The sequence below is a fragment of the Leptodactylus fuscus genome, chromosome 7 (genome assembly GCF_031893055.1).
Source record: "Leptodactylus fuscus isolate aLepFus1 chromosome 7, aLepFus1.hap2, whole genome shotgun sequence".
Taxonomy (NCBI): domain Eukaryota; kingdom Metazoa; phylum Chordata; class Amphibia; order Anura; family Leptodactylidae; genus Leptodactylus; species Leptodactylus fuscus.
The window spans coordinates 110,350,226-110,376,321 of NC_134271.1; the positions used below are offsets into that span (position 1 = coordinate 110,350,226).

Below are 26,096 nucleotides of genomic sequence, written 5' to 3' on the forward strand. Positions count from 1 at the left end.
TCCGCGCCGCTGTTCTTTACATATCCGGGTTTTCGCCCATCTGCTAATTATTTTTCTTGCAGTACTGGGGGCGGACCCCAGCTCTCAAATAGCACTGGGTCGTCCTCTGTGCTGCGAGCAAACACTCCGGCATCGCCTTCTTGTTCAGCTCCTCCACCTCTTCTTTCATTTTTAGCCACAGGAAAATGGTCAACCGTGCTGGATATTTTTTTCGTAGCACTGGGACCACCCCTAGTGCTGCAAGCAAACTAATTAACATATGGACGAAAACCGGGATATCTGCGAAACGGTGGTGTGGAGAAGACATCTAAAGGTAGGGGAAGAATAGCCTTTTTTAAGGCTATTCTGACGTGGGTTTAGCTTAAAATGGGATTCTAATGATGGAATTCCTTTAAGGGATGTGAGCTTTATAAAGCTAAATATATTTAGACACCTTATAGTAATATCACACCCAGACTGTTACTAAAATAAATATTGCACCACTTTTATATACACCTTGTAGTGATCACTATAAATATGGTGTTATTTTTATTGTATGGGTCGCACCAGTTATGGCAATACCAAATATGCCTATGTTACTTACTATGTTTTGTGTAGGTCAATTAATAAAGTGTATTACTGTGTTTTAGAAATTGCTAAAGTGTAAAGTAAATTTTAAAGGTGATCCCCCTCTCTTTAAAGCTTTATTCTAGCTAATTTCCTGTTTGGTTTCTTTGGGTCTTGAACCCACAGTCTATCTGACCCGATATTTCAGCCATTCACAGTAGTAGAACTTTTCTGACCCAAGGGTTCAATACTAATTTTGTTTGCACTGGTACATATTGATATATCTCTAGGTCAACATAATATATGCTTAGAACCCCCCCCCACACACACACACACACAAAACTAATATACCATCTTACCCTCTTTGAATCTTAAGGTTTTAACTGTCAGGACATAATAAAAAAAAATCTTGTCTTAAAATGAGATAAATACAACCTCAGAACGGATTTTACCATATCATTATTTATCTAACACGTATAAAGCCACAATGGAAAGCCATGTGTTAAAAGCTAAGTACACTCAATGATTTAATAGCGTGAATGCTTTTCTGTATGACTTTATTAGTCTCTCACATCGATCTGGAGGAATTTTGCTCCCTCTTCACAATGTTGCTTTAGTTCAATGAGATATGCGTGCATTCATGTAAGCACCGCTTCCTTAAGGTTCTGCCACAGCACTTTAATTGTGTTGAGGTTTGGTCCTTGACTGGGCCATTGCGTAACATAAAACTCCTGGATGCAAAGTCTGTACCAGGTTTTCCCAGCTATGATGTATCATTATAATACTGGCCTCCTCTCATTGGGGAGAGAGACCTCATGGACCTACTGAGAATGCTAGGCCCGGGTGCAACTGCATTCTCTGCACCCCTAAAATTATTCCCCTGTTGATTGTCTTCTTTGTTAGCTATTCTGTGTCAGGTTTGCTGTTGTACTTGGAATTATTATTGTATGTCCCAGTTTCTCCCAAGTTTTAGCAGTTGGATATATGACCTCATATTTTATTCTAGAAAGCTTTGGTATATAGAGGAGTTCATGGGCAATTGAAAGTGCCTAGATCAAGGGGCTGTGAAATAAATTGAAATCCTCAACCCTCAACACTGTGCTTGACAACTGGTATATAGGGTTCAGCGATCGGGATTGTAAATGTTCGGTTTCCGATTGGCGATCGAGTAAATTTCACGATCGCGATCGGAATTCCGATCCCGATCTTTTCAGGCAGGAACGAGATCGGAGGTTATTTCCCACAATGCTTGGCTACTGGCCAATCATTGTGGGAAAAGTTTAGCACCCATAGGAATGAATGGAAGTGGCTGGCCGCTTAACCCCCTGCATGCCAGCTGCGTCCATTCATTCCTATGGATTTACCGCAGCCTGCCACTCTTCTGCTTTGTCCCTGTTTTACCGTATACTCAGCTGAATATACGGTAAAACAGGAACGAAGCAGAAGAGTTTGCAGGCTGCGGTAAATCACTGTGTGCTGCACTGCTGTGAAGATGACAAGGCAAGTTCGCGAGTAGATAGATACTACTGTACATTGACTTGTCTGTCTACTAGACAAGTCAATGTACAGTAGTATCTATCTACTCGCGAACTTCGCTCAACTTACCTGCACAGAAGTGCTGCCGCTGCCCTCTTCTGGTCCGGTCCTCTCTCCTTCACATGCCTTCAGAGTGCCCTGCGCCCCCCCGCCTCCCTAGACTAGTATTATAGAGATGCTAGGAGAAAGCAGGGCTTGTGGCTTAGGAGAGTGTGGGCGGGTATTGGGAGGGGAGACGTGAATGCATCACTCACGTCTCCCCGCCCACACTCTCCTAAGCCACAACAAGCCCTGCCTACTCCCATCATCTCTAACACTAGCCTAGGGAGGTGGCAGCGCTCTGAAAGCCTGTGAAGGAGAGACCAAGACCAGACCAAGAAGAACTGGGAGTGGCAGCGGATCTGTGTTGAGATCGACTCAACCCTACTAATATAAGGTGTTGGTGCTACTATGCTGTGTTTTTTCCAAACGTGGTGTTATACGTTATGACACCTCCCCTTTGGTCTCATCTCTCCAAAGGACAATGTTCCAGAAATCTTGTTGTGTGCATAGTTGTAATTAGATGCATATTTAAGTTATACTGGTTCAATATTTTTCTAATTGTACTGTCATGGACATTCAATGTGTTAACTGAGTCATATATTTAGTGTCGGGGGATTTTTTTTAATCACTACACAGCGTGGAATCCAAAAATGTAAACAATTTTTGGACTACATGCTGTGTAGTGAATAGGATCGTTTTTAAAATCCGATATTTGATTATTTAAAAAACCCCATTGACTTGCATTGGGATCAGAATTGGGATTGGGTTCGAATTGAAAATGATTGGAAATCGAATTTTAAAAACGATCCTGAAATTTCAAGATCGGCTCAACCCTACTGATATAAGGTGTTGGTGCTACTATGCTGTGTTTTTAAAAATATGAATTTTATTATAACATATAAAAATAAAATAACAAAAATAATAATATAATAAATATTGGAAGGACCAAATAGACCAATAATACCATAAAAAGGGAGGCTACAATGTTATAGTATATCAATAGTGCACTAAGCCAGGTCAAATATATAACATGTGCAAAACCACAATCAAAAAGACTATATGCAACAGAGTGTTACACAGTAACATAACCACCAATAATAAAGTGCATAACATGTAACTTGAATCAATGTAACACCAACATGAAAAGTGTAAGAGACCGAGCATAGAGACCTGTAATAAAAAAATACTATTGAGCCTACCCAGTTATGGAGCGCCCGACACGCGTTTCGCCACTTCCTGGCTTCGGGCGCTCCATAACTGGGTAGGCTCAATAGTATTTTTTATTACAGGTCTCTATGCTCGGTCTCTTACACTTTTCATGTTGGTGTTACATTGATTCAAGTTACATGTTATGCACTTCACTTTATTATTGGTGGTTATGTTACTGTGTAACACTCTGTTGCATATAGTCTTTTTGATTGTGGTTTTGCACATGTTATATATTTGACCTGGCTTAGTGCACTATTGATATACTATAACAGTGTAGCCTCCCTTTTTATGGTATTATTGGTCTATTTGGTCCTTCCAATATTTATTATATTATTATTATTTTTGTTATTTTATTTTTATATGTTATAATAAAATTCATATTTTTATTTATAAGTGATCCTGTCGTTTGACATTATTTATGGTTATTGTTAGTGGATTTACTTTTTTTTGTTGCCTTTATTGCATTGTATTTTATGCTGTGTTTTTTCCAAACGTGGTGTTATACGTTATGGCTAGACATCTCCCCTTTGGTCTCATCTCTCCAAAGGACAATGTTCCAGAAATCTTGTGTGCAGAGATGTAATTAGATGCATATTTAAGTTATACTGGTTCAATATTTTTCTAATTGTACTGTCATGGACATTCAACGTGTTAACTGAGTCATATATTTAGTCCTTGGGTTTCTTGCAGTTTCTCTGAGCATTATAAGGTCTGATCTTGGGTTAAATTTGGAGGGACGTCCACTCCTGGGAAGATTGTCAACTGCCTTGAATGTTTTCCAGCTTTCGAATAATCTTTCTCATTGTAGAATGATGTATTTGAGATTGTAATGGCATTATAACCCTTCCCAGGCAGCAACATTTGCTTCTCTGACATCATTCCTCAGGTCTTTCCTCTGTGGAATTCTGATAACACACTCCTGAATGTTCAATACCAGCAAACTGCCAAAACCTCTGCCTTTACAGAAGTGACACTTGCTGATGGTTGTTCAAGACATTTGATTAGCAGCACCTGTCTGCTACTTACCATCTTAATTCCTAAGGAATCAGTAAGGGGTACTTATTTTTATTTCACACTGCGTCTACATTTTGACCTAGTTGTTATAATGTAATTTAAAATTTCTATTATGTCCTGATACGTAAAACCATAGAATTCATAGAGGATGTACGTTTTTTCATTACAACATGGATACATAAAAAGACCTCATCCATGAATCTGTACAGTTAAAATACAAGTTCTGGCTTGCCAATTATTCTTGGATATAAGACATGACACAGATGACACATGATATAATATATCACTAATTCATTCTGACTATGTTTTTACCAGCATGTTTGGGCCGAGATGACAAGACCACCTCCTCCTCATCACTCACAGACAGACTAGTAATAGATAAGCCAGGTGTTAAGATGGTTTCAGCATGAAGTCCTGAGCACCAGTCAGCAACTGTAGATAGTAAAGAAAATATATCACTGACAAGTCATATAAATTCCCATTGTGGTCAGATAACGGCATCTGCTTTACATTACAGCGAATGCTAGCATAAAATAAAACAGAATTCCTTCTGATGTATAGTACACTATATTCATACAACATTCTATTAAATTCACAGCAGGACCTGTAATTGATATATATATATATATATATATATATATATATATATATATACACACTGTATATAACATTATAAATATATATGTATATATATAAAATTAAAGGGGTTGCCTGACTCATTTTTGTTAATGTTTAATAATGCTGCTGAAGAGGACATAAACATATAAAAAAAAATTACTACCTCTCCCCTGCCTCTTTCCAGCGAAGGTTCTTCTGTATACAGGTTCCCTGGATGACGTCACCAGTGATATCCCGTTTGTGCTAGGTCAATGCCATAGACAATCATAAGCCTCACAGGAGAAGTGAAGCATTACACAGAGCCCCCTTAAAATACTTTCTTTTCAGTGTAATGCATGACCACATAGGGCCCACTTTGAAAGGAGGACCTTCAATAAAATTAGAATTCTTGAATAGCTTATTTAAAAATTGATTGTCTAAACCAGACAACCCCTTTAAGGTTTGACTTTGATACAAACGTATTAATCAGTTATATACTTTTCTGGCCTATCACAACAAATGCAAAATATCCAGAAAATTCCAAACCTAATCCGTTTTACCTGCAGAAACCCATTATAGTCTACAGCCGTGAGGTTGCACTCAGAACCGTCTCTTTGGGCACCCATCTGTAGAACAGATTATACTGTGTGTGGGCCACTGTGCAGCAGGCTATACTGTGTGGAGGCCAATGTGGAGCTAATTGTACTGTGTGGGGGCTACTGTGGAGCAGATTGTACTGTGTGTGGGTCACTGTGAAGCAGTTTGGACTGTGTGGGGTTCACAGTGGAACAGAAAGCTCTATAAAGCCTCATTCACGTGGCTGTATTTTGCAAGTTCATAATTGTCTGCAATTGTGGATCCGCACATTATTAAGGTTAAATTCCCGTGTTGGCACCTTGTGATAAATTTGGGGGTTTTGGGTTGCAATTTGGGCATTCGGTCTCTAAAAGATTCGCCATCACTGGTCTATGGGGTCCGCCAGGTTTCCACCCGAAAAATACAGGAAAATGGTGAGAGAAAAGTCCTGCTTTTGAATAAATTGACAACTGGGTGTTACAAGTTGGGTTGGGGGGGTGTCCTTGCATACTCACACACTGTCTTGTCATTGCTGCCAGATTCAAACTGTGTTTGGATGCAACCATTTAAAAAGTGGGGATGGTAACACCCAGTTGTCGATGTATTCAGACATTTCTAGGAAGAACAGGATCAGCACAAAACAGAATTCTAAGAAAAGATGCCCAAGAATTGTTATTAAATAGGGAATGTAAGTATTTACTAAAAATATGGTATGTTGACAGATCCTCTTAAAACACATGAATGAGATGATTTATAAATGGTATGTGAAATATGTATAGAATGTTAGAGTATGTGTGGAATGAAATGAGGAATTTTGAGCATTTAGACTCATTCCATTCTTTTGACTTAGAAATCAATCAGGCTGAGCCGTCCAAAAATTTTACTAGTGTTGATCCAGAAGAAAGCAAACAAAAATCCTAAACCACCATCTTTAAGTATCCCTTTTATAACCATTATACAGTTGGGAATACCGTGCATTATTAGAAGGCATTCAAACTAATTTTAATATCTTTACCCATGCCTTGAATTCTACCCAATGACCACCTGAAAAGTGGAGGACCACTGGAAGAATGGAGGACCACGCGAAGAGTGGAGGACCACCGGAAGAGTGGAGGACTACCTGAAGAGTGGAGGACCACCAGAAGAATGGAAGACTACCTGAATAGTGGAGGACTACCTGAAGAATGGAGGACCACTGGAAGAGTGGAGGACTGCCTAAAGAGTGAAGGACCACAAACTTGTGTGAAAAACCACCATGCACCATTACTGTCAAACAGATAAGAAACTGGCAGGCAAGCTAGAGGAATGTCTATGTCCCTTTACACCACACACAATCGTGTTTAAAATTGTATCTTCCTTCATAATTGATTTTTCTTCTTGCTTTCTTATCGATCGTCTGAAGGTATCCTGAAGAAAGGTTTCGTGAAGTGTATGACTTAATTAAATTGGCATTTTGAGGATTTAGAACAAGAGGTGAATTAGAGATGGTTTCACGTATCATTAATCTGGTAGATATGACTACAATGTAAAAAGTCAGTGAAAGTAGAAACCTATGATTTGTTTCATACGTTGCGGCTATGACTCAGAGGAAACAAGTATCAGGGGACCGATAAGTAAATCTCTTGACACTACAATAATTACTATAATTGAACATGATTATTAATAATTAACACATTCTATTATTTTACAGGACAATGCAAGGTCTCTGTGCTTTATCTGATCAGTGGGAGGTCAGTTGTCACTTAGCCTAAGGACTGAGAAATATGTATCCTCATAGATTATACATGTCACATACCGTATATATGAAATGTATACATAGAAATGTTACTTATTTTATTCGCTAAACTAATATCTTAGCCTGGCACCTTGTGGTTATTGGAATCTATTTAGATCACTGAGTTAAAGACTAAGTACTTTTTGTATCCTTAATAGGTACAAAGATTTAGCCATAAATACACAAATGGTTTAATATCTGAATATTCCTCCTTCAACCTCAAGATATTTTTCTACAATCTGAATTGCTTTACTAATTTTAAAGAGATCCTATCATAGAAACACATTTTTTTCTTAGTAACAAGTCGGAATAGCCTGAAGAAGGCTATTTGTCTCCTACCTTTCGTTGTCTTCTCCGCACCGCCGTTCCGTGGGAATCCCGTTTCTTGTCGGTATGCAAATTAATTCTCTTGCAGCACTGGGGGCATGCCCAATGCTGCCAGAGAGCTCTCTCCAGCGCTGCCAGCGCTGCCTCCATCTACGTCAGGAACGTCCTCTTCCTCCTCTTCTTCAGGCACAGGCTCAGACCTCTAGGTCTCGGGCCTCAGGCAGAGCAGACTGCACATGCCCACAGGCCACAAGAAAATGGACGCTTACCCAATATTGTAAGCGGCCATTTTCTCGTGGCCTGTGGGCATGTGCAGTCTGCCCTGCCCGAGGCCCAAGGCCTAGAAGTCTGAGACCTGCGCCAGAAGAAGAGGATGTTCCTGACGAAGATGGAGGCGGCGCTGGAGAGAGTTCTCTGGCAGCTTTGGGGATGCCCCCAGTGCTGTTTGAGTGCTAGGGCCTGCCCCCAGTGCTGCAAGAGAACTAATTTGCATATCGACAAGATTCCTACGGAACGGCAGTGTGGAGAAGACAACGAAAGGTAGGAGACGAATAGCCTTTCTTAAGGCTGTTCCGACGTGTTACTAAGAAAAAATGTGTTTGTATGATAGGATCCCTTTAATAACAAATTTTCCAAGATTTTTGTAAAATAATGTCTAATAATGGTGCACATATAGCAAGAATGTATATATATATAAAGAATGGATAAAAGCTGTGCAAAATTCAAGATAAATAATTGACAATATGGAAATCCACACAGAAGAAATCCAAGGCATAAGAACAGTGTTGCGGCTTCTCACTGAAATCAATGGAAATTATTATTATTATTATTATTATTATTATTATTATTATTGTTTATTTATATAGCACCATTAATTCCATGGTGCTTTACATTTGGCAAATATAATTTCATGAAGAATAAGCCATATCAACTTGCCATCAGAGAAACTGAAATTGTATCCGTATGGCAATGAGAAGAAAGCTGTCCTCTATAGAAACAAAACTGATGAAATAAAAGGTATACATCCATCCTTTCAGCAACTTATGGTCATAGGTCACCATTCACTCTTCATTAAGCTGCACTTTCCATATTTAGGATTAGGTTTTTACAAATCAGTTCTCCTACTGTATTCTCAGAACTGGTGAATATGCAAACTGGCCTATGTGGAGAAGTGGCAAATCAGGGAAAACCATTTGCCCATCTCTAGTCATAGATATATTTAAAGGAATCTGTTTTATCTGACATTCTAATAAGCTGTTTGGTGCATCAAGGATGTCACCGTTTCTCTAATGGCACCAAAGAGCTCTGCTTCCCAGCAAGAATAGCTGTGAGGAGTTAGTTTTTTGGTGTAATATAAACAATGGTGAGGGCCTTATTGCACCAAACAGCTCATTAACATATCAGAAAAAAAAGCTAATATCTCGGCAAGTATATCAGCTGTTTTCTTTCTACACAATTCTAGATGACAGGCTACCAGTGGCTTTGGTTTTCAGTACCATCAAGCTGATGACATCCAACTATTTACATCCTCAGGACATTCTCTTGCTTTCTTACAAACACTAGTGAAGGTTTGTCCTCTGTCTCTAATGTCATCTCCTCATATACTCTCACTTAAGGGTTCCGATAATTAGGCTCCTTCTTAGTGATGTAACTAAAGTCTTGCGGGCCCCGATGCAAACTTTGACCGGGACCCTGTCTCCCCTCCACCCTATAGTGTATTTTTGATAGTGGCAGTTATAGGTACTGCAGTGGTATCTCAAATACTTGAAAGGGATACCATTATAGTACCCATAACTGCAGTAATGAAGAATATGGTGAGTGAGTGGCCCAGTGCCTAACATATAAACAATACTGGGAGCTGTGTGTCCTGGGAAAAAGCTGATCTGTGGGGTCCAAACAGTATAAGAGATCATTGTAAGTCCAACACCTGGTACCCTGCTGAACAGCTGTTTGAAAGTACAATTGTGATTTTGCAAGCGCTGTAACCTCTTCATTATTTACATTGCACAGTATCTGCTTTATAATGACCGCGCAATGTTATTATAGTCTGTAATAATATCACACAGCTGCTATAAAACAGAAGGCATATGATGTAATTAGTGCAGGAGTGCCACAGGGTATTATATGTTCCAGAGTGCCCCCCACACAGTATATATCCCACAGTGGTCCCACACAGTTTATTATGTTCCAAAGTGGCCCCCACAAAATATAATATGCTCCACAGTGACCTCTCACAGTATAATATCTTCCCAGGAGTCCCCCTACAGTATAATGCTTCACAAAGTATAATATACTCCACAGTTATACCCCACACACAGTATAATATGCTCCAAAGTGGCCCCCACTAAGTATAATGCTCCACGGTGGATCCACACTGTGTAATATGCTCCACAGTGGCCCCTCACAGTATAATATGCTCCACAGTGACCGCCACACAGTGTAATATGCTCCCCACAATGACTCAACATAGTATAAAATGCTCCCAAGAGCCCCCATTCAGCCACTTCAGGAAAGACCTACAAAATTATATTCATAAGGTTTGGCCCTCAGGGTTCATTTTGATGCTATTATTATACTCTGGGGTCTTCTCAGACCCCTGATTATAATAAGAGAAGGCCCAGGGGAGATGATTTAATTAAACAAACACTAATACTCACCTTGCCTCACTTTTCCTGGGCATCCTCACTCCATCCGGCTATCTTCAGCATCTTCTTCAGTCCTCTTCTGCCTGTGACTAAGGTCACAGGATCCAGAGGTCACTATTGGGACCTGTGATTGGACCTCAGCAGTCACGTGGGGTGTGCTGATGTAATTACACGTGACCTCAGTCAGAGCAGGCAAAGCCCAGAAGAGGATGGTGGGGACTGTTGGAAGCCCAGGAGAGATGAGAATATGTATTTGTTATTTTTAATCACCTCCCCTGGGCAGGCTACTTTTGGTAAGGGGCCGTGGTGGAATGTACTGACATCACATAAAGCCAGGCCCCTTTCCATTAAGGAGATGTATAGCACTAAGGGAAGCAGGCTATAGGAGACGCTATCAGTGCTGCAGGGCCCCGACTATCTCCAGCTGTACTCCTCCTCAGTCATTACGGCTTTGCTCCAACCTCTTAATTACCTAAACCTGATCATGTTCATCATTCGCTGTATTGCCAACATCTTCCTAGACATTAGATTTGTCCTATTTTCTTCACATTCAATGCAATACCAAATCCTGTTGCCTTCCCCTAAAATATATCTCATACGTGTCCCTACCTTACTCTTGACACGTTAACACCCTGATCTGAGCCCTAACCATTGCTCACCTAGACTATTGTAACTCACTACTAATTGGCATTACAATATACAGACTTCAACTTCAATCCATCATGAACAGAGATTGATCTGTCTGTCAAGCAGTCTTACTAACGCCTCTACAGCTCATTACATTGGTTGTCTGCTTTTTCCAGAATTAAATCCTTTTAGTCCATAAGGATCTCCATATTGTTTCACAGTGCTCTTATCTACCTACATGTGCTCTTTATTCTTCCAATAACCAACAACACTCATCCTCCATTACAATAAGCTCTCACTCATATCTGCAGAACTTCTCCCGTGCTGCCCCATTCTGTGGATTTCACTGCCCTGGTCCTTAAGGAAGCCCTCGTCCAGAAGACATTCCTGGTTTTAGGCATGTCATTTCTTGAAAGAGGTTTGTACATATGGACTTCTCACAAATATTTCACTTTATGTTGTCCTCAACATGTTTTGAATCACTATGATCTTCATAGTATTCATGTTGTCTCACATGACAGCAGCTTTATCTATATTCCACATGTCAACACAAAAGGCTGGTTCTCTGGACTAAATGTATGTATACACAATAGGTAGACTGTATAGATACAAAAAGATGAGAGTAATGACAATGTGACCACTACTGTTATTTTATGGAGTTTTAAGAAGTCATATCCCACTGATAAGAGCACTGAGCTGATAGCATGCAAGCATAAGTGTGAAATCTTCTACATTATACTCAACAATGAATGGAACAACTGTCATGTAAATGGCATCTACTAGTCTTCTTTTCTGTATTTATTTAAGATGTTTTCAGGCTTCCAGACACAGCAAATACCATTGTAATAATTTCAATAATCACTTCTGAGGATACAACGTCTAAACAGGATGGAAGAATAGTGAAGCTGTCACCTGTCATGTTTGCATAATGTCAAAGCTTTCAGCTCTGAGCATTTTCTTTCAGTCAAAGAAAACTACCAACAATAAAGTTACCTTTTATGTTATATCATAGTAATGCACAGTCTATAAGAAAAGCATCATTTCTGAAGATCGGACAACAAACATATAGAGCAGTTTGTTTCGAAGCAGCATATGATGGATAGTTATGTATATACATACATTATATATATATATATATATATATATATATATATATATATATAAAAACACACACATAGGTGCATCTTAATAAATTAAAATATCATCAAAAATATCATCAATGTAACACATATATTATATTGAGTCATTACAAACAGAGTGAAGTTTTTCAAGTGTTTCTTTCTGTTAATGTTGATGATTATGGCTTACACCCAAGGAAAACCCAAAAGTTATTATCTCAGAAAACTAGAATAATTAACTCAAAAGAGCTGCAAAGGTTTCCTAAGCGTTTAAAAAGGTCCCTTAGTCTGGTTCAGTAGGCACACAATCATGGGGAAGACTGCTGACTTGACAGATATCCAGAAGGCAGTCACTGACACACTCCACAAGGATGGTAAGCCACAAAAGGTCATTGCTAAAGAAGCGGGCTGTTCACAGAGTGATGTATCAAAGCATATTAATGGAGAACTGAGTGGAAGGAAAAAGTGTTGTAGAAAAAGGTGCACAAGGAACCCAGGATAACTGCAGGCTTGATAGGATTGTTAAGAAAAGGCCATTCAAAAATTTTGGGGAGATTCACAAGGAGTGGACTGCCGCTGCAGTCAGAGCTTCAAGAGCCACCACATACAGACATATCCAGGACATGGGCTACAAGTGTCGCATTCCATGTGTCATGCCACTCATGACCAATAGACAACACCAGAAGTGTCTTACCTGGGCAAAAGAGAGAAAGAACTGGACTGTTGCTCAATGGTCAAAGGTGTTTTCAGATGAAAGTAAATTTTGCATTTCATTTGGAAGGTCCCAGAATTTGGAGGAAGAGCGGAGAGGCTGCTGTACACAATCCAAGCTGCTTAAGGTTCCACAATCACTGATGGTTTGGGGAGCCATGTCATCTGCTGGTGCAAGACCACTGTGTTTTATCAAGACCAAAGTCAGCGCAGCCACCTACCAGGAAATTCTAGAGCATGTCATGCTTCTCTATTAGTGTTGGGTGATCGGGATCGGAAAAGATCGGATTCTGATCAGCGATCAAGTAAATTTCACGATCGCGATCAGAATTCCGATCTCAAGCTTTTTAGGTGGGATCGAGGTCGGAGGTTTTTTCCCACAAGGCTTTACTACTGGCCAAGCATTGTGGGAAAAGCTAACAATGTTAGCTAGGTCCCATAGGAATGAATGGATGCAGTTGGCACACAGCCTGTGCTGGTATCCAGCCGCTTAACCCCTGTGCGCCAGCTGCGTAGCTAACACTTACCTGCACAGATTGCTGGTCTGGTCCCTGCTGTTCTCGCTCCTCTTCTGGCCTCGCTGCCCACGCCTCCCAGGTTAGTGTTACAGACCTAGGAAGAAGGCGGGGCTTGTGGCTTAGGAGAGTGTGGGCGGGTACTGGGAGAGGAGACGTGAGTGATGCACTGATGTCTCCCCACCCTGTACCCGCCCACATTCTCCTAAGCCACGAGCCTCGCCTTCTTCCTAGGTCTGTAACACTAACCTGGGAGGCGGGGGCAGCGAGGCCAGAAGAGGCGAGAAGAGGAGTGAGAACAGTGCGGAATGGACTAGCAGCAGCGGATCTGTGCAGGTAAGTGGACACCAGGGGGGATTAAGTAGCCAGAGGATTTTTTTTAATCACCACACAGTGTGGAGTCTAACAATTAAAATGTTACATTTTTAGACTCCATTCTGTGTAGTGAATAGGATCGTTTTTTAAAATCTGATCTTTGATTATTAAAAAAATCCCATTGACTTGCATTGGGATTGGAATTCGGATTTTAAAAACGATCCTGAAATCTCAAGATCGGCTCAACCCTATTCTCTATGCTGACAAGCTTTTTGGAGATGGAATTTAAATTTTCCAACAGGACTTGGCACTTGTTCACACTGTCAAAAGTGCCAAGACCTGGTTTAATAACCACAGTGTCACTATGCTTGATTGGCCAGCAAACTCGCCTGACCTTAACCCCATAGAGAATCTATGGGATATTGTCAAAAGGAAGATGAGAAACCAGACCCAACAATGTAGATGAACTGAAGGCTGCTGTTATACAACCTGGGCTTCCATAACACCTCTGTACTGCCCCAGGCTGATCCCTCCATGCTACATTGCCGCATTGATTCAGTCATTCATGCAAAAGGAGCCTTGACCAAGTATTGAGGGCATTTACTGTGCATACTTTTCATTTGGCCAACATTTCTATGTAAATTTTTTTTTTTTTTTGTTCAGTTGGTCTTAGATAATATTCTAATTTTCTGAGACAATGACTTTTGGGTTTTCCTTGGCTGTAAGCTATAATCATCAACATTAACAGAAAGAAACACTTGAAAAAGTTCACAAGTTTGTAATAACTCAAAATAATATATGGGTTTCACTTTTCAAAGGAAAATGGCTGACGGAGATGCGCAGTGGGCGCAGTTGGCTATTTTCCTCTGGCCAAACAGGAGAGAAGAGGCAGAGAACAAGAAGAAGGCAGCTCTGGAGAGTTTTCCTGCAGCACAGGGGATGCAGAACGGTGGCGCAGAGAAGACTTCTAAAAGTAGGGGAAGAGTAACCTTTCTTAAGCCTATTCTGACGTGGGAATCTAATGATAAAATCCCTTTAAAGTTACTCTAGATTTCAATTTAGATTTTGTTTGGACAAAAAAGCACAATTCACTTCTACATAGGAACCTCTATAAACAGCTACAGGGTTACAGAGGGTGCAAAGGACTATCTGGACCCATGATACAGCCATGTGTCGCTTAAAAGAAACAGTATTATCAATGACACAGGTTATACTTCTGTTCATAGCAGGGCTGGGAATTATTGGAGAATGAAACAAGTAACAATTATTCTGTGAAATTAACCGAAAAACGTGACCTATTGTGGAAGCTCGTGAATAATACATTGTGCAAGGTTCATCCTCTGGTATAAAGATATTAGAAGTCATGATAACACTTTTGTCTCAATGAGTCAGAAATGTCAAATGCTTAGAGTTACATTACCTTACCTTAGAAGTAAATGACTGTAATATTCACTACCTTGAGCTGAACGTTATACTAAGGCGCATAGCTTAGCATTCAGTGCTGCCAGTGTAAAGGACAATGGGTCTTTGGGTCACATACAGACTATTACTGAGCCAAACTTGATTCTGCATTTATCAATCATGTTTTACAAATGAACTTTCAAGGGCTGAAGAAAAAGAAAATTTGAGTTACAAGAACGGCGAGTTCCCTCATGCTTGAGCAGAAGGGATCTGCAAAGTGTTACTCTTACTGTGGAGGAACTTGCAGTTTTATGTATTGAACTAATGGGCCACTGCCTTTTAAAAGATACCCCAACTATGTATTTTGCCCATATAGTGCATTAGAAACTATTATTAAAGAAAACTGCAAGATCTCAGTGTGTTCACTGTACCACTATATGTGATGCTGCTTTCAAAATTTTCCCCTGCCGCCGGCTTTGGATAGGTTTCTCTCAGGTAGCTCTTAGAAGCAGGAGGGAATCGGGGAGCACAATGAAACTGCATCTCATACAGCCATGCAAGTCATGGGAGTTTTATAACTGTGCTAATCATTGAATAAACTCACCTACTCTATTATTGGACCAGGGAAAAAATATATACTCAGAAACATGGAGGGTGACATTGGTTTGGAAAGTGAGATGTCGCAGAGAGCTGCCAGGAGAGATTGGATAGATGATGATGTAGTCATGTACTTCAAAGGAAGTCAACCATACAGGAAAGGGTTTTGACTAAAATGTATGAGCTCCTATAAAAATCCTGTCCCACATTCAAATCACCCAAGAGGCTACACAGAACCCTATAAAAAAAAAAGTCCCACAGTCCCTTAAAATGAGCCTCTTTCCTACACACTTCTTTTTACCAGCAAATGTCTCAGGATCACACTACTTATCAGTAGAGATGAGCGAGTAGTATTCGATCGAGTAGGTATTCGATCGAATACTACGGTATTCGAAATACTCGTACTCAATCGAGTACCACTCGCTATTCGAATGGAAAAGTTTAATGCAGAACCAGCATTGATTGGCCGAATGCTATACAGTTGGCCAATCAATGCTGGTTCTTCTCCTACCTTTAGAAGTCTTCTCCGTGCAGCTTCCCCGCGGCGTCTTCCGGCTCTGAATTCACTCTGCCAGGCATCGGGCCTGGGCAGAGCCGACTGCACATGCCCGCTTGTAGTGCGGACATGTGCAGTCGGCTCTGCCCAGGCCCGATGCCTGGCAAAGTGAATTCAGAGCCGGAAGACGCCGCGGGGACACTGCGCAGGGAGAAGACTTCTAAAGGTAAGAGAAGACCCAGCGTTGATTGGCAATGTATAGCATTCTGCCAATCAACGCTGGTTCTGCATCGAATCTTAACGTCGCACAGCTAGTAGTACTCGATCGAGTATGAGTATTTCGAATACCGTAGTATTCAATCGAACACCTACTCGATCGAGTACTACTCGCTCATCTCTAGTCATGAATATAACTATGTACAATAACATATTCTTTGAAGTTACTGAAAGAACTGAGCAGAGAGATTACAGCGTCCCTAAACTATATGCACAATCATTTAAGCTTTCTTTAGAGGTCTAAAGTTTCCCCACGTTTTGCCAGACCTCCCTGAGGAGAATCAGTCCCATTAGTGAGTGTTTACACCTAAACTAAAATATAATGCCTGCCACATTTTCTGATGACTATGGAAACAACAATCTAGATAGAAGAAGAAATAAACAATTAACCAATATCTTCAATCTCTTAGAGTATCCCCTGGAGTGATGATGAAACCAAACTTCTCAGCTAATTCTTATCATATTGTCCCAAGGTCAAACCTGATGACTTTACATCATTTTTGGACTCGCATTCATTTGTTCAAAAACTTACCTTAAACAAACATGTCTCCAAATCCTAAAGGAATGGGAGAAGAAGCAAATGTCTAACAAACAGATTATCAGAGAACTGATTTCAAACCTCACTCCATATTCTATCCATTACAGATAGGGGCAATTTCATGAAAATATTTTTAGAACTGGTCACAAAATATTTCTAATATTTGAGTAAACACACCCCGCAAAAACATACAACTGAAGTGGAGTGAAGAAGAGCATTAAAGGTCCACAAAGAAATTCCTAATGTGGTGATTCGATCAGCCAAACAAGGGAGGCATAATCCTACAAAATCGAGAGTACTATCTGAAGGAAGCCCATCATGCCTTGTCTGATGTAGGGCATTATGAGATAAGATAATCCTTTAATAGTCCGACAGTGGGGAAATCCATAAAGACTCTAGGAAATGTCACCAATCTGAACTTCAGAAGCTGGTCAAGAAAGACTAAAAAATAAATGCAACAAAATATTGGCACAAGACTACCAGATGCCATTTTTTTTTATTACTTGCTAAAAATTCATAAGTAATGTCAAGATCCACGAACGAAACCCATCATATTGGGTACAGGTACTTTACTAGTAATTTGGATTGAGCCATTGAGTTTACGAGTGCACGTTACAAACCATGACTTGTTAACTTTCCAAAGGATCTGTAAATAACATAACATGGATGGATAACTTCGAGGAGCAAACTTTTACTTTACAACTGAGGTTTCAAATGAAAAAAAATCCCAAATTGCTGATCTTGGGAGCATGGGAAAAGACCTGCAAGATTAACCATTGCAGAAAAAAAGAAAAGAAAATACAACATTGTGCCAAGCAATTTAACTCAATTTCATTACAGATTACAATTCGGCTCACTTTCGTATTAAGGTAATTATCAACAAACACTGGCGCAGTCTGGCAGAATCTCATCTCAAGAATTTGCTAGTCAGACCAGTGATTACTTTTAGAAGAGGATAAAACGTGAGAGGCTTGAAAATAACCTAATTTTAAGACCAAAAACGTCTCTGAGTTCCTAAGAAGAATATGCAAATTTGTTTCCCAAGATGTAAATAGGAAAACAGTGTCTCTGTTTGCTGCCCTCTATGGGTAGCTCCCTTGAATATCTTGCCCGACTTCCAACAAGCCTTTGCTGCAATGATGCGGGATTTAGCCAAATCAGTATCCCAACTGTGGACAGCGCTGCTTCGATCTGATTGGATCTCTTCAGCACAGCCTAGGGAAAACTGACTTAGCAGAAGTGAGATATCTTTCAGATCTTTCTGCAAAGCAGGGTGGACTTTACAAATCAAGGATCCAGGTTGCATTCCAGACCTGGACTTAGGTGCACTTGTGGGCTGAGAACCAGATTAGCTAATTTATAGAAGACAAAGTGAGTAACATACATGTCAGACAAAAACCAGGAGAGTACAGGAGTATTCAAAACAACAGCAGTGGAATAACAGAGTCTACACCAGGGTTGAGTCCAGGAGTTCACAGATAAAACCAAATCAGCAAAAGCTTGGATAACCAGGAGATCAAGCCAAAATCAGTAACCATGGATACAGCAGAAATTCAGATAAGAGAACAAAGTCAAATTACAATGTAAATGCAGGAAGCTAACAAGCCTCAGTACTAGGTACCTGGCTCAGTACCTCACCCCAACTCAGCTCAGGATTGGACAATGAGGTAGCACTCCAATTGGCTGTATGTCTCAGAGCCCTGACCGGCTGCAGACCCTGCCAGAGTTTATCTGACTGGCATGGTAACCTGTGAGCAGTGCTGCACTGAAGAGAATGATGGATAAAAGTAGGAGAGGCAAAAGCACAGATATTCACATTCTTAACAGATGCTTTCTGCTTGAGTACATGTATCCTTGGGGACACATCAGGGCAACCTTCGTGGAAGCCAGGGTCGCTTCTTGACTCTTCTCCCTTGTCTTGTAATTTGTTTGATGACAGTTTTACTTACAATTAATATGTAGATATGTTTACAAACAGGGTAGCGACCTTTGTCCCCACCTCTACATTTCTGTATTTCTGGGTTTTTCTCAGATATAAATAGTAGTGTGTGTACATAAGTTTTTCCACTGATCTGGTGCAGGGGGTACTCCGCTGAAAGGCGAGATTCTAATAAAGAACTATAAATTGGATGTTACTATTAATTGTCTACGCGCTGTAGGACAACAGTCATAGTGGGATAAGTGCAAATCTTGCCCCTCAGGTGCAAAATGGCTGGAACAATATACATAGAATTAAGAAACAAACAAATAGAGGTTGAGTCACTTGACGGACGACACCTCAAGGATTTCCAGATTACTGGTGATTTTATTTATAGGCCCTAAAACAACTATAGGTTCCTTCGTAAACCTTACATGCCTGCATTCATTGACATGCAGCTTGCCTATAGATAATAAATGAGCATGTATGGATTTATGTCACTTCCTTGCCTGTGGCTACTCTGTGGCAGCAGCACGAAGCCAGTCACTGAAGACTTACACATGAGGCATTACAAACATTGAACGTCCTCGTCTCCAAGTCAATAAAGTTTATTGAAGAGAGCATACTTTTTAATAAAATTTATTAAAGCCCTCCTAAAGAATCCCCTTAGCTCATTAACCCCTCCAATTACCGTAAAACCAGAAAAATCATTGCCATTAAGCAAAACTATAGATTAAAGGGAACCTGTCACCATGAAAATACTGTCCAATCTAGCAGAATTATGTTACAGAGTAGGAGGAACAGACTGACATAATATGGGGAATGGTATCTTTGGTATATGGCCCTTTTCTACGCCGTGACTGTGACTTTCTAAAAAAAACTGGTGGAGTGAAGCGGAGAGCAAAGTGCAACAGGGTAATGTGAGTGGCATAGGAAATGCAAGTCTTAATAAATTTACCCCATAGCGTTAGGGAGAAAAATTAGTATAATTTGTGTTTTATTCATATAAAGGGGATGTCCTGGCAAAATTGGACAACCCCTTTAACTTTTAAATCATCCGAGCAGAATGAAAAAAAAAAAATAAAAAAAATGCATACTCACCTATCACCGATGCTTTGGTGTCCTCCCAGCGCTGCCAGTCCCTCTGCTGAACAGGTCTCTTCCGGAGTTCTGCTGAAGCCGTGGATCACGTGACTGCTGAGGCTAATCAGCAAAGGGCATGCAATGCCTCAGCAGGCCTCAGGAAGAGATCCGTGATGTTACAGGTAGGGACTTCACAAGCTCTTTGCTGATTGGTGTCAGAAGTCACGTGATCACTCAAGCCAATCAGCGGTTTCAGCGGAACTCCAAAAGAGAGTCAAGAACCTACTGTCAAGAACCCGGAAGATCAGCTGTTGTAACCTGACTTCAGCTCCTGACATTGTTTACATGCTGGGAGCTGTAGTGCTCATTCGCTGTCTCTTTGACATGCTATGAAAGTGGTATAGTGAACATACCTTTTTCTTTGTGCAATCTTGTTGGTGAGAAAATCCATATGGAAATGAGATGTTTGGTGCACCTGGGGCGTGACCGTAAAATAAAAGCGCAAAAATTAAAACAATCCACATACTGAACTGTTGGATTATATGAAATAAACATGTTTTCTGTTCTTCTTTTAAAAAAAAAAAGGCTTCAGCATGGGTACTAGGCACATGGTACTAGTCTGTTGCCAGGCATTAGATGTAGCACCCTGAATTTGCCTTGGGAAGCCATTGGGGCCATCACAATTCTAACTGTGCCAGGCTGGAGGTGATAGCTTTTTCTTGAGTTCTGCCATAATAGAGCCACTAGAGAAACATGTCGTTGGAGCCTGTGGAAATTAAATTAAGGAATGTCCCTGCTGAAGATGACGCAGAATAGAGAAGGAGAAACGAAAGAAAACAAGATAGCATGCGTGGGTGAAATTAAAAGGGCTGCAACGTTACTGGAGGAAATGTTGCTCGTAAACACGAGCTTCAATAATAACTATAAATGGATTTATATTAGACAGAAAAGTGACTTAAAGGGAGAATATAATCTATATATAACAGGGTCTGCTTCTGCACAATTGATAGATGAATGCTCAATAAAACATGTGATGCACACTACTCGGAGAGCTCTATGTATCTGCATATACTTATTAACTTTAGGAACTAGCATGATGATAACATGGTCAGATCAGGATTATGCATTATTAATTATTATGCTTTGATAGAACAGTGCCACATAGTGGCCATATTAAACTCATTTATACAGCAAAGTAACCTTAAAGAAACAAAAACTACCGTGCCTTATCTGTACAACACGTAAATAACATGTCAAGACTTCTGCAAACCTGATTCCATAATACTTATGGGCAGGGGGCAGGAGATGCGTACAAGACAATGTACATAACAATGAGATCAAAATGGGCCTCGTTCTTGTCTCTATACTCCTGAGGTCACAGCCCTTAAAGCTCGAAATACCCGGGGAACACACAAACCTGTCTTTTACCTTGACTTTTATAGTTTTCAATTAATTGGCTGTTTCTTGGCCAAGCTGAGCCCTCTATAATCCATCCTGAATGCAGTAACCAGGCTGATCTTACAATCCACAGTTTGTAGTAGCCAAAGACCTCAATGCCAGTCAGTCTTCTGGCTGACCAGTCAATCTAAAATACACTTCAAAATTTACTTTTCATATACAAAGCTATACATGTTCTCACTGACATCTATTTGTGTTCTCTGTTACACTAAAGACCAACCATTATCATTGTCCATTATCAAAAAAACCTCCCAGTTATGCTTACTAGATTTCTCTTGTGCTGTACCATACCCTGCACTGCACCCTAAAATTCACATCTTTAAACATATCTTTAAAGGGATTCTACCACTAAACCAAGATTTTTTCTAATTACCACGTCAGAATAGCCTTAAGAAAGACTATTCGTCTCTTACCTTTAGACGTGGTCTCCGCGGCGCCATTCCTTTTAACCTGTATGCAAATGAGTTCTCCGCAGCAATGAGGGCGGGCCGCAGCGCTCAAACAGCGATGGGGGCATCCCCACTGCTGCCTGAGAGCTCTTTCCAGCGATGCCTGCGCAGTACACTCCTGCATCAGGCTCGTCCTTACTAGTCAGGAGAGCAGGCAGCTTGCTGTTATGAGGGAGCTGACTCTCTTTCTCATAGGAATGAATTGACCAGCGTTGATTGGCCAGTGTACAGCATTTGGCCAACCAACGCTGGTTCTGCCGGAGGCTCGTCTGTGAGGAGACGGAGTCTAAAATTGGACCACAATGGAGACTGCTGTGGTCCGATCTTAGATTCCGCCTTCTCACAGATGAGCCTCCGGCAGAACCAGTGTTGATTGGCCGAATGCTGTACACTGGCCAATCAACACTGGTCAATTCATTCCTATGAGAAAGAGAGTCAGCTCCCTCATAACAGCAAGCTTTTTGTCAGGATACGGAGTCGCCGCGGTCTCCTTGCTGCGCGGCGTCTCCCTGGGAGACGTGTTAGGAGTTCTATTGGGTGTGCTTAGGTCATTAAGGGTTAATCTTTTCCTTGCTCTCAGTCTCCATGCCGTTAGCCATCAGGTGTGTTTCTCTGCTGCTATTTAAACCCCACCCAGGCATGGATCCTTGCCAGCCATTCACTTTGTGTTTCCTGGTCCCCCTGCTCAGTCTGATTCCCTGTCTGTTTGTATTCCATATGTTTCTTGGTTTTTAGACCCGGCTTGTATTTTTGACTATCCCTTGTCTTTTGATTTGGTACCTTTTATTATATCTCCTGGCTTGACCTCTTGCTCGTCTGACCTCGCCTTCTCTTCTGTGTCTTGCTGGGACTTGTGGTCCTCCCTTGTTCCATGCTGTTTAGTCTTTTGTTTTGCATTGCATTTACACTGTGCTTTCTGTTTAGGTGTGACCCCATGACTCCAGTCCCTAGGACTTTCAGGGCCTCCTCTCCCCTTATCCTAGCCGCCGGATAGAAGGTTAGGAGCCATGGTAGGCGCACTTCAATTAGGAAGTGCATTGGTCTGCCTCATCTCAGATATTACAGCATAGTTATAGCTGCAGGGCCTGCGACCCCTTTTGTCCTTAGTTGCACAGTGTTGCTTTCCCAGCTGTGTCACCTTGCACTGCCTGACCCTGACTCCAATCCTTACACTTTTACTGCTTTTACTGCACAGGGCTTGCAATTGCGTTTGGTATTCTGTTCGAGAGGGTCCCCATGAGGACTCCCCCGAACGGAATACAAATGCAGATGTGAATGAGGAGTAAGGGTAGTGAACTGAGTCTTTGTCCTCATGAAAAAAAAAAGCCTTGTTACAGCAAAAAATACTCACCCTTCCCTGGGCCTATACTGTGCGGGAGCTGGGGACAGATTACTGTGTGGTGGGTGAACTAGGGTATTGTATCGGGCATATAAAGGCACATTATACTGTGTGGGAGTCACTAAGGGGGCATTATACTGGTCAGGGGGAATTAGGAAAGCATTATGTTGTGTGGTGGGAACTATCCTCTGCATGGACTACCTGCGTGAAAATCCTGCATATACCCTAGGTTTATACAATTTTTGGAGAATCTTAAACCATGCCTCCTTTTGGTCAATTGCTCCTGAATTATGATGCATTTACAGTAGTAAATCTGCTCCTGTGATTTTGGTTACAAACTTCAAGAGCGTTATTGTTTATTTTGTTACAGAGTTCGGTAAAGTCACAGGCCAACTGCAAGGAGATGGTGTATCCCTGCAAGGATCATGACGTTACAATTTCACAATCTTTCTGGGTCTTAGACCATAAACTCTAGAAGGAGCAAAATTGTCTCCCTCTTTGTGTCTCAATGCTATATGTATACTTTATATTCCCCTCATTGTAAATCACTACAAAAAAATATGTTGACGCTATAAAAAATGGTGACAAAAATATGCATACATAGATCACTGAAATATACTGGTATTTCCTAGGATGTAGGATGAAAGTGTGTCTTTGACTAGTGTACATTGCTTTGGCATGGTATGTAGATTGGTAATGTAATTGGTCACTGTTGGTAACATAAGGGTACATTTAATAAATCTCCTTCAAAGTGTTATAAAATGGATTACTTTCAGCAGTGAAAGAACTGATGTAATAGATCCCTTCCTTAAAACATAGAGTAGGTTATGATGAATACAAATAGACTCTATGAAACAAAAGGCCAAGTCCAGACCCAACAGCAGTGATTGCCAGCGAGCTTTCTGTCAATGACAGCTGGCCAAGCACCCATGACCTCTTGTGCTCATAGGTGCCAAGACTGGTGCCCAAGGGAATATTCTTGACATACATCATATCGAACTAAAGAAAGGGTAGTAGTAGAGATTTTAAGAAGCTTCAGTAAAAGGAATACAAGAATTCAGCCCACACACACTCCACTAAACTACCAGGTATCATAATATCACCTGGCATTATGGTGCCACTAGACATTACAAAATAGACCCCAGGTCAAAGCTACCATGCATCTGTAAGTCAGAATTCTTAAGGCCACTAGGTTATCATAGTCTGGGCCTCTGATGGTAGCACTGGGCATAAAACACAATGGAATGTGGATAGGTGGATAGGTGGTCCTCCTCTTTGGATTCCTCTCCAAATTCTGGCCCTGTTTAACCAATGGTGCTGACTAGCCTCTAGTAAAAATGGGACTATTAAATAGTAGTTTTGTGCCATGGGTACAGTGGTTGAATGAGGCTCGGCAAGGTTGAGTAGGATGCTTCCTTTTTCCGTGGTCTTGAAAATAATGGAAAGCAGGTTTCAGCCAGAATCTGCAAGCGCCTCAAAATCAGCTGCAAATTTCACTGTGTGGATATAACCTTAACATTAACCTCTATGGACCAGATGCTCACTGTATTACTGATGACCAGATTGAGCAATGACCAACAAGCTGACAATCTGTTATCAGATAGTGTCTGGACTGGGCAATGGGACTGCCTTTACTGGTGACTACAAGGGGACACATGCTGACTATTTCGGCACTTTGTCAGACTTGTGCCAAATCTGATTGTTTCATATAGCATGTATTGATCTAACAAGTTATGACAGCATCATATGAAGTGTGGCGTGATCTCACAGCACCAGAAGTTTTGGGTGTGTAAGGCAGATTCTGCTTTTGTACTTGGGCCAAGGAGCTTCAAGCAGTGCTTCAGAGCTTATCCTCCTGAGTGCACAATTTGCTCAAACTTGACAATGCAAACATAACCCACACAGTAAGAGACCTGGTGACAAGTATTATTCAGGACGGCTGATACAGTGCTGTATTTTATCACATATCACTAAACTAGCACCTCAGACAACTGGCATATCTCCTAGTACACAAAATGTGATGAATGATAGTCACAGTTAGCTTCCGCTTATATCGCATAATAAATGTCTAATCTTGGTATGGTGTCCTCTAACAATTCCCTGAAGGAGAAAAATCTGAAAAAAAATCTGGACACCTTGCCAAGCATAAGAAGCACTTAATTTTGACAATCCTGTTGGAGTGTGATATTGATCCAAAATGACACTATAGAAGTGCTGCCAACTCAGTACATTGGGTGGCTTATCTACACCACCGGTAATAATGAATAATGCTCACAATGATTTAGCTCAGTAGTAAACAACACTCGGTTAAATCAAACCTGCCTAAAAATGTTAGGATCTATGGATGGGATCACAGAACCATAAATAGTTCTATAGAAGGCTAGGATTAGTATAAGAACCATTAGTATAAGAAGCAGAACCATTCACTTACTTCTGTGTATACTATTCATTTACACCTATAGATCACATTGTTATATACTTATTGCACATGGTGTAACAAATTTGAAGTCAAAGCATGACTACACGTGGCCAGTGTTGAAATGTGGGTTGTTGATCTGTGTTCTCGAGGCCATGGAGTCTATAGTCACCTCTTATTCTTTACTCTGTAACTCCAGCAAGATATAAGCTCACTATTGTACCGACACCCTAGGCAATGTAAGCTATCTATATGATAGTGAACAATCTGGGGGGGGGGGGGAGGTGACGACTGGGGGTGAACAGGAGTCCTGGATGGGTCTAACATACTGCTAAACCCCTTCAGTCCCATGGAAGTGAATGCGGTAATAATAATGTATGTGCACTGACACTACATTCACACATGAGGGTATGTTCTCATGATTGCTAAGAGTCAGACCCTAGGGATCAAATACTTATCCCCATTGACTTCATGCTGAAACTGGATGGGAGGTCTATGTGTCCAGGGTGCTGCTGCTTTCACTACCTATCATATATCAGCACAATTTCACTCCTGTACTGATTTTCCATCTTA

The 26,096-nt window shown here is 40.9% G+C and overlaps 1 protein-coding gene across 1 annotated transcript in view; it reads right to left on the reverse strand.

Moving 5' to 3' along the window:
- Nucleotides 1-26,096, reverse strand: part of LTK (leukocyte receptor tyrosine kinase) — a 113,306-nt gene that overhangs the window by 63,301 nt on the left and 23,909 nt on the right. Inside the window, exon 2 of the mRNA XM_075280852.1 lies at nucleotides 4,660-4,779. Coding sequence (XP_075136953.1) covers nucleotides 4,660-4,779 — 120 coding nt within the window. The remainder of the gene's footprint in view (nucleotides 1-4,659; nucleotides 4,780-26,096) is intronic.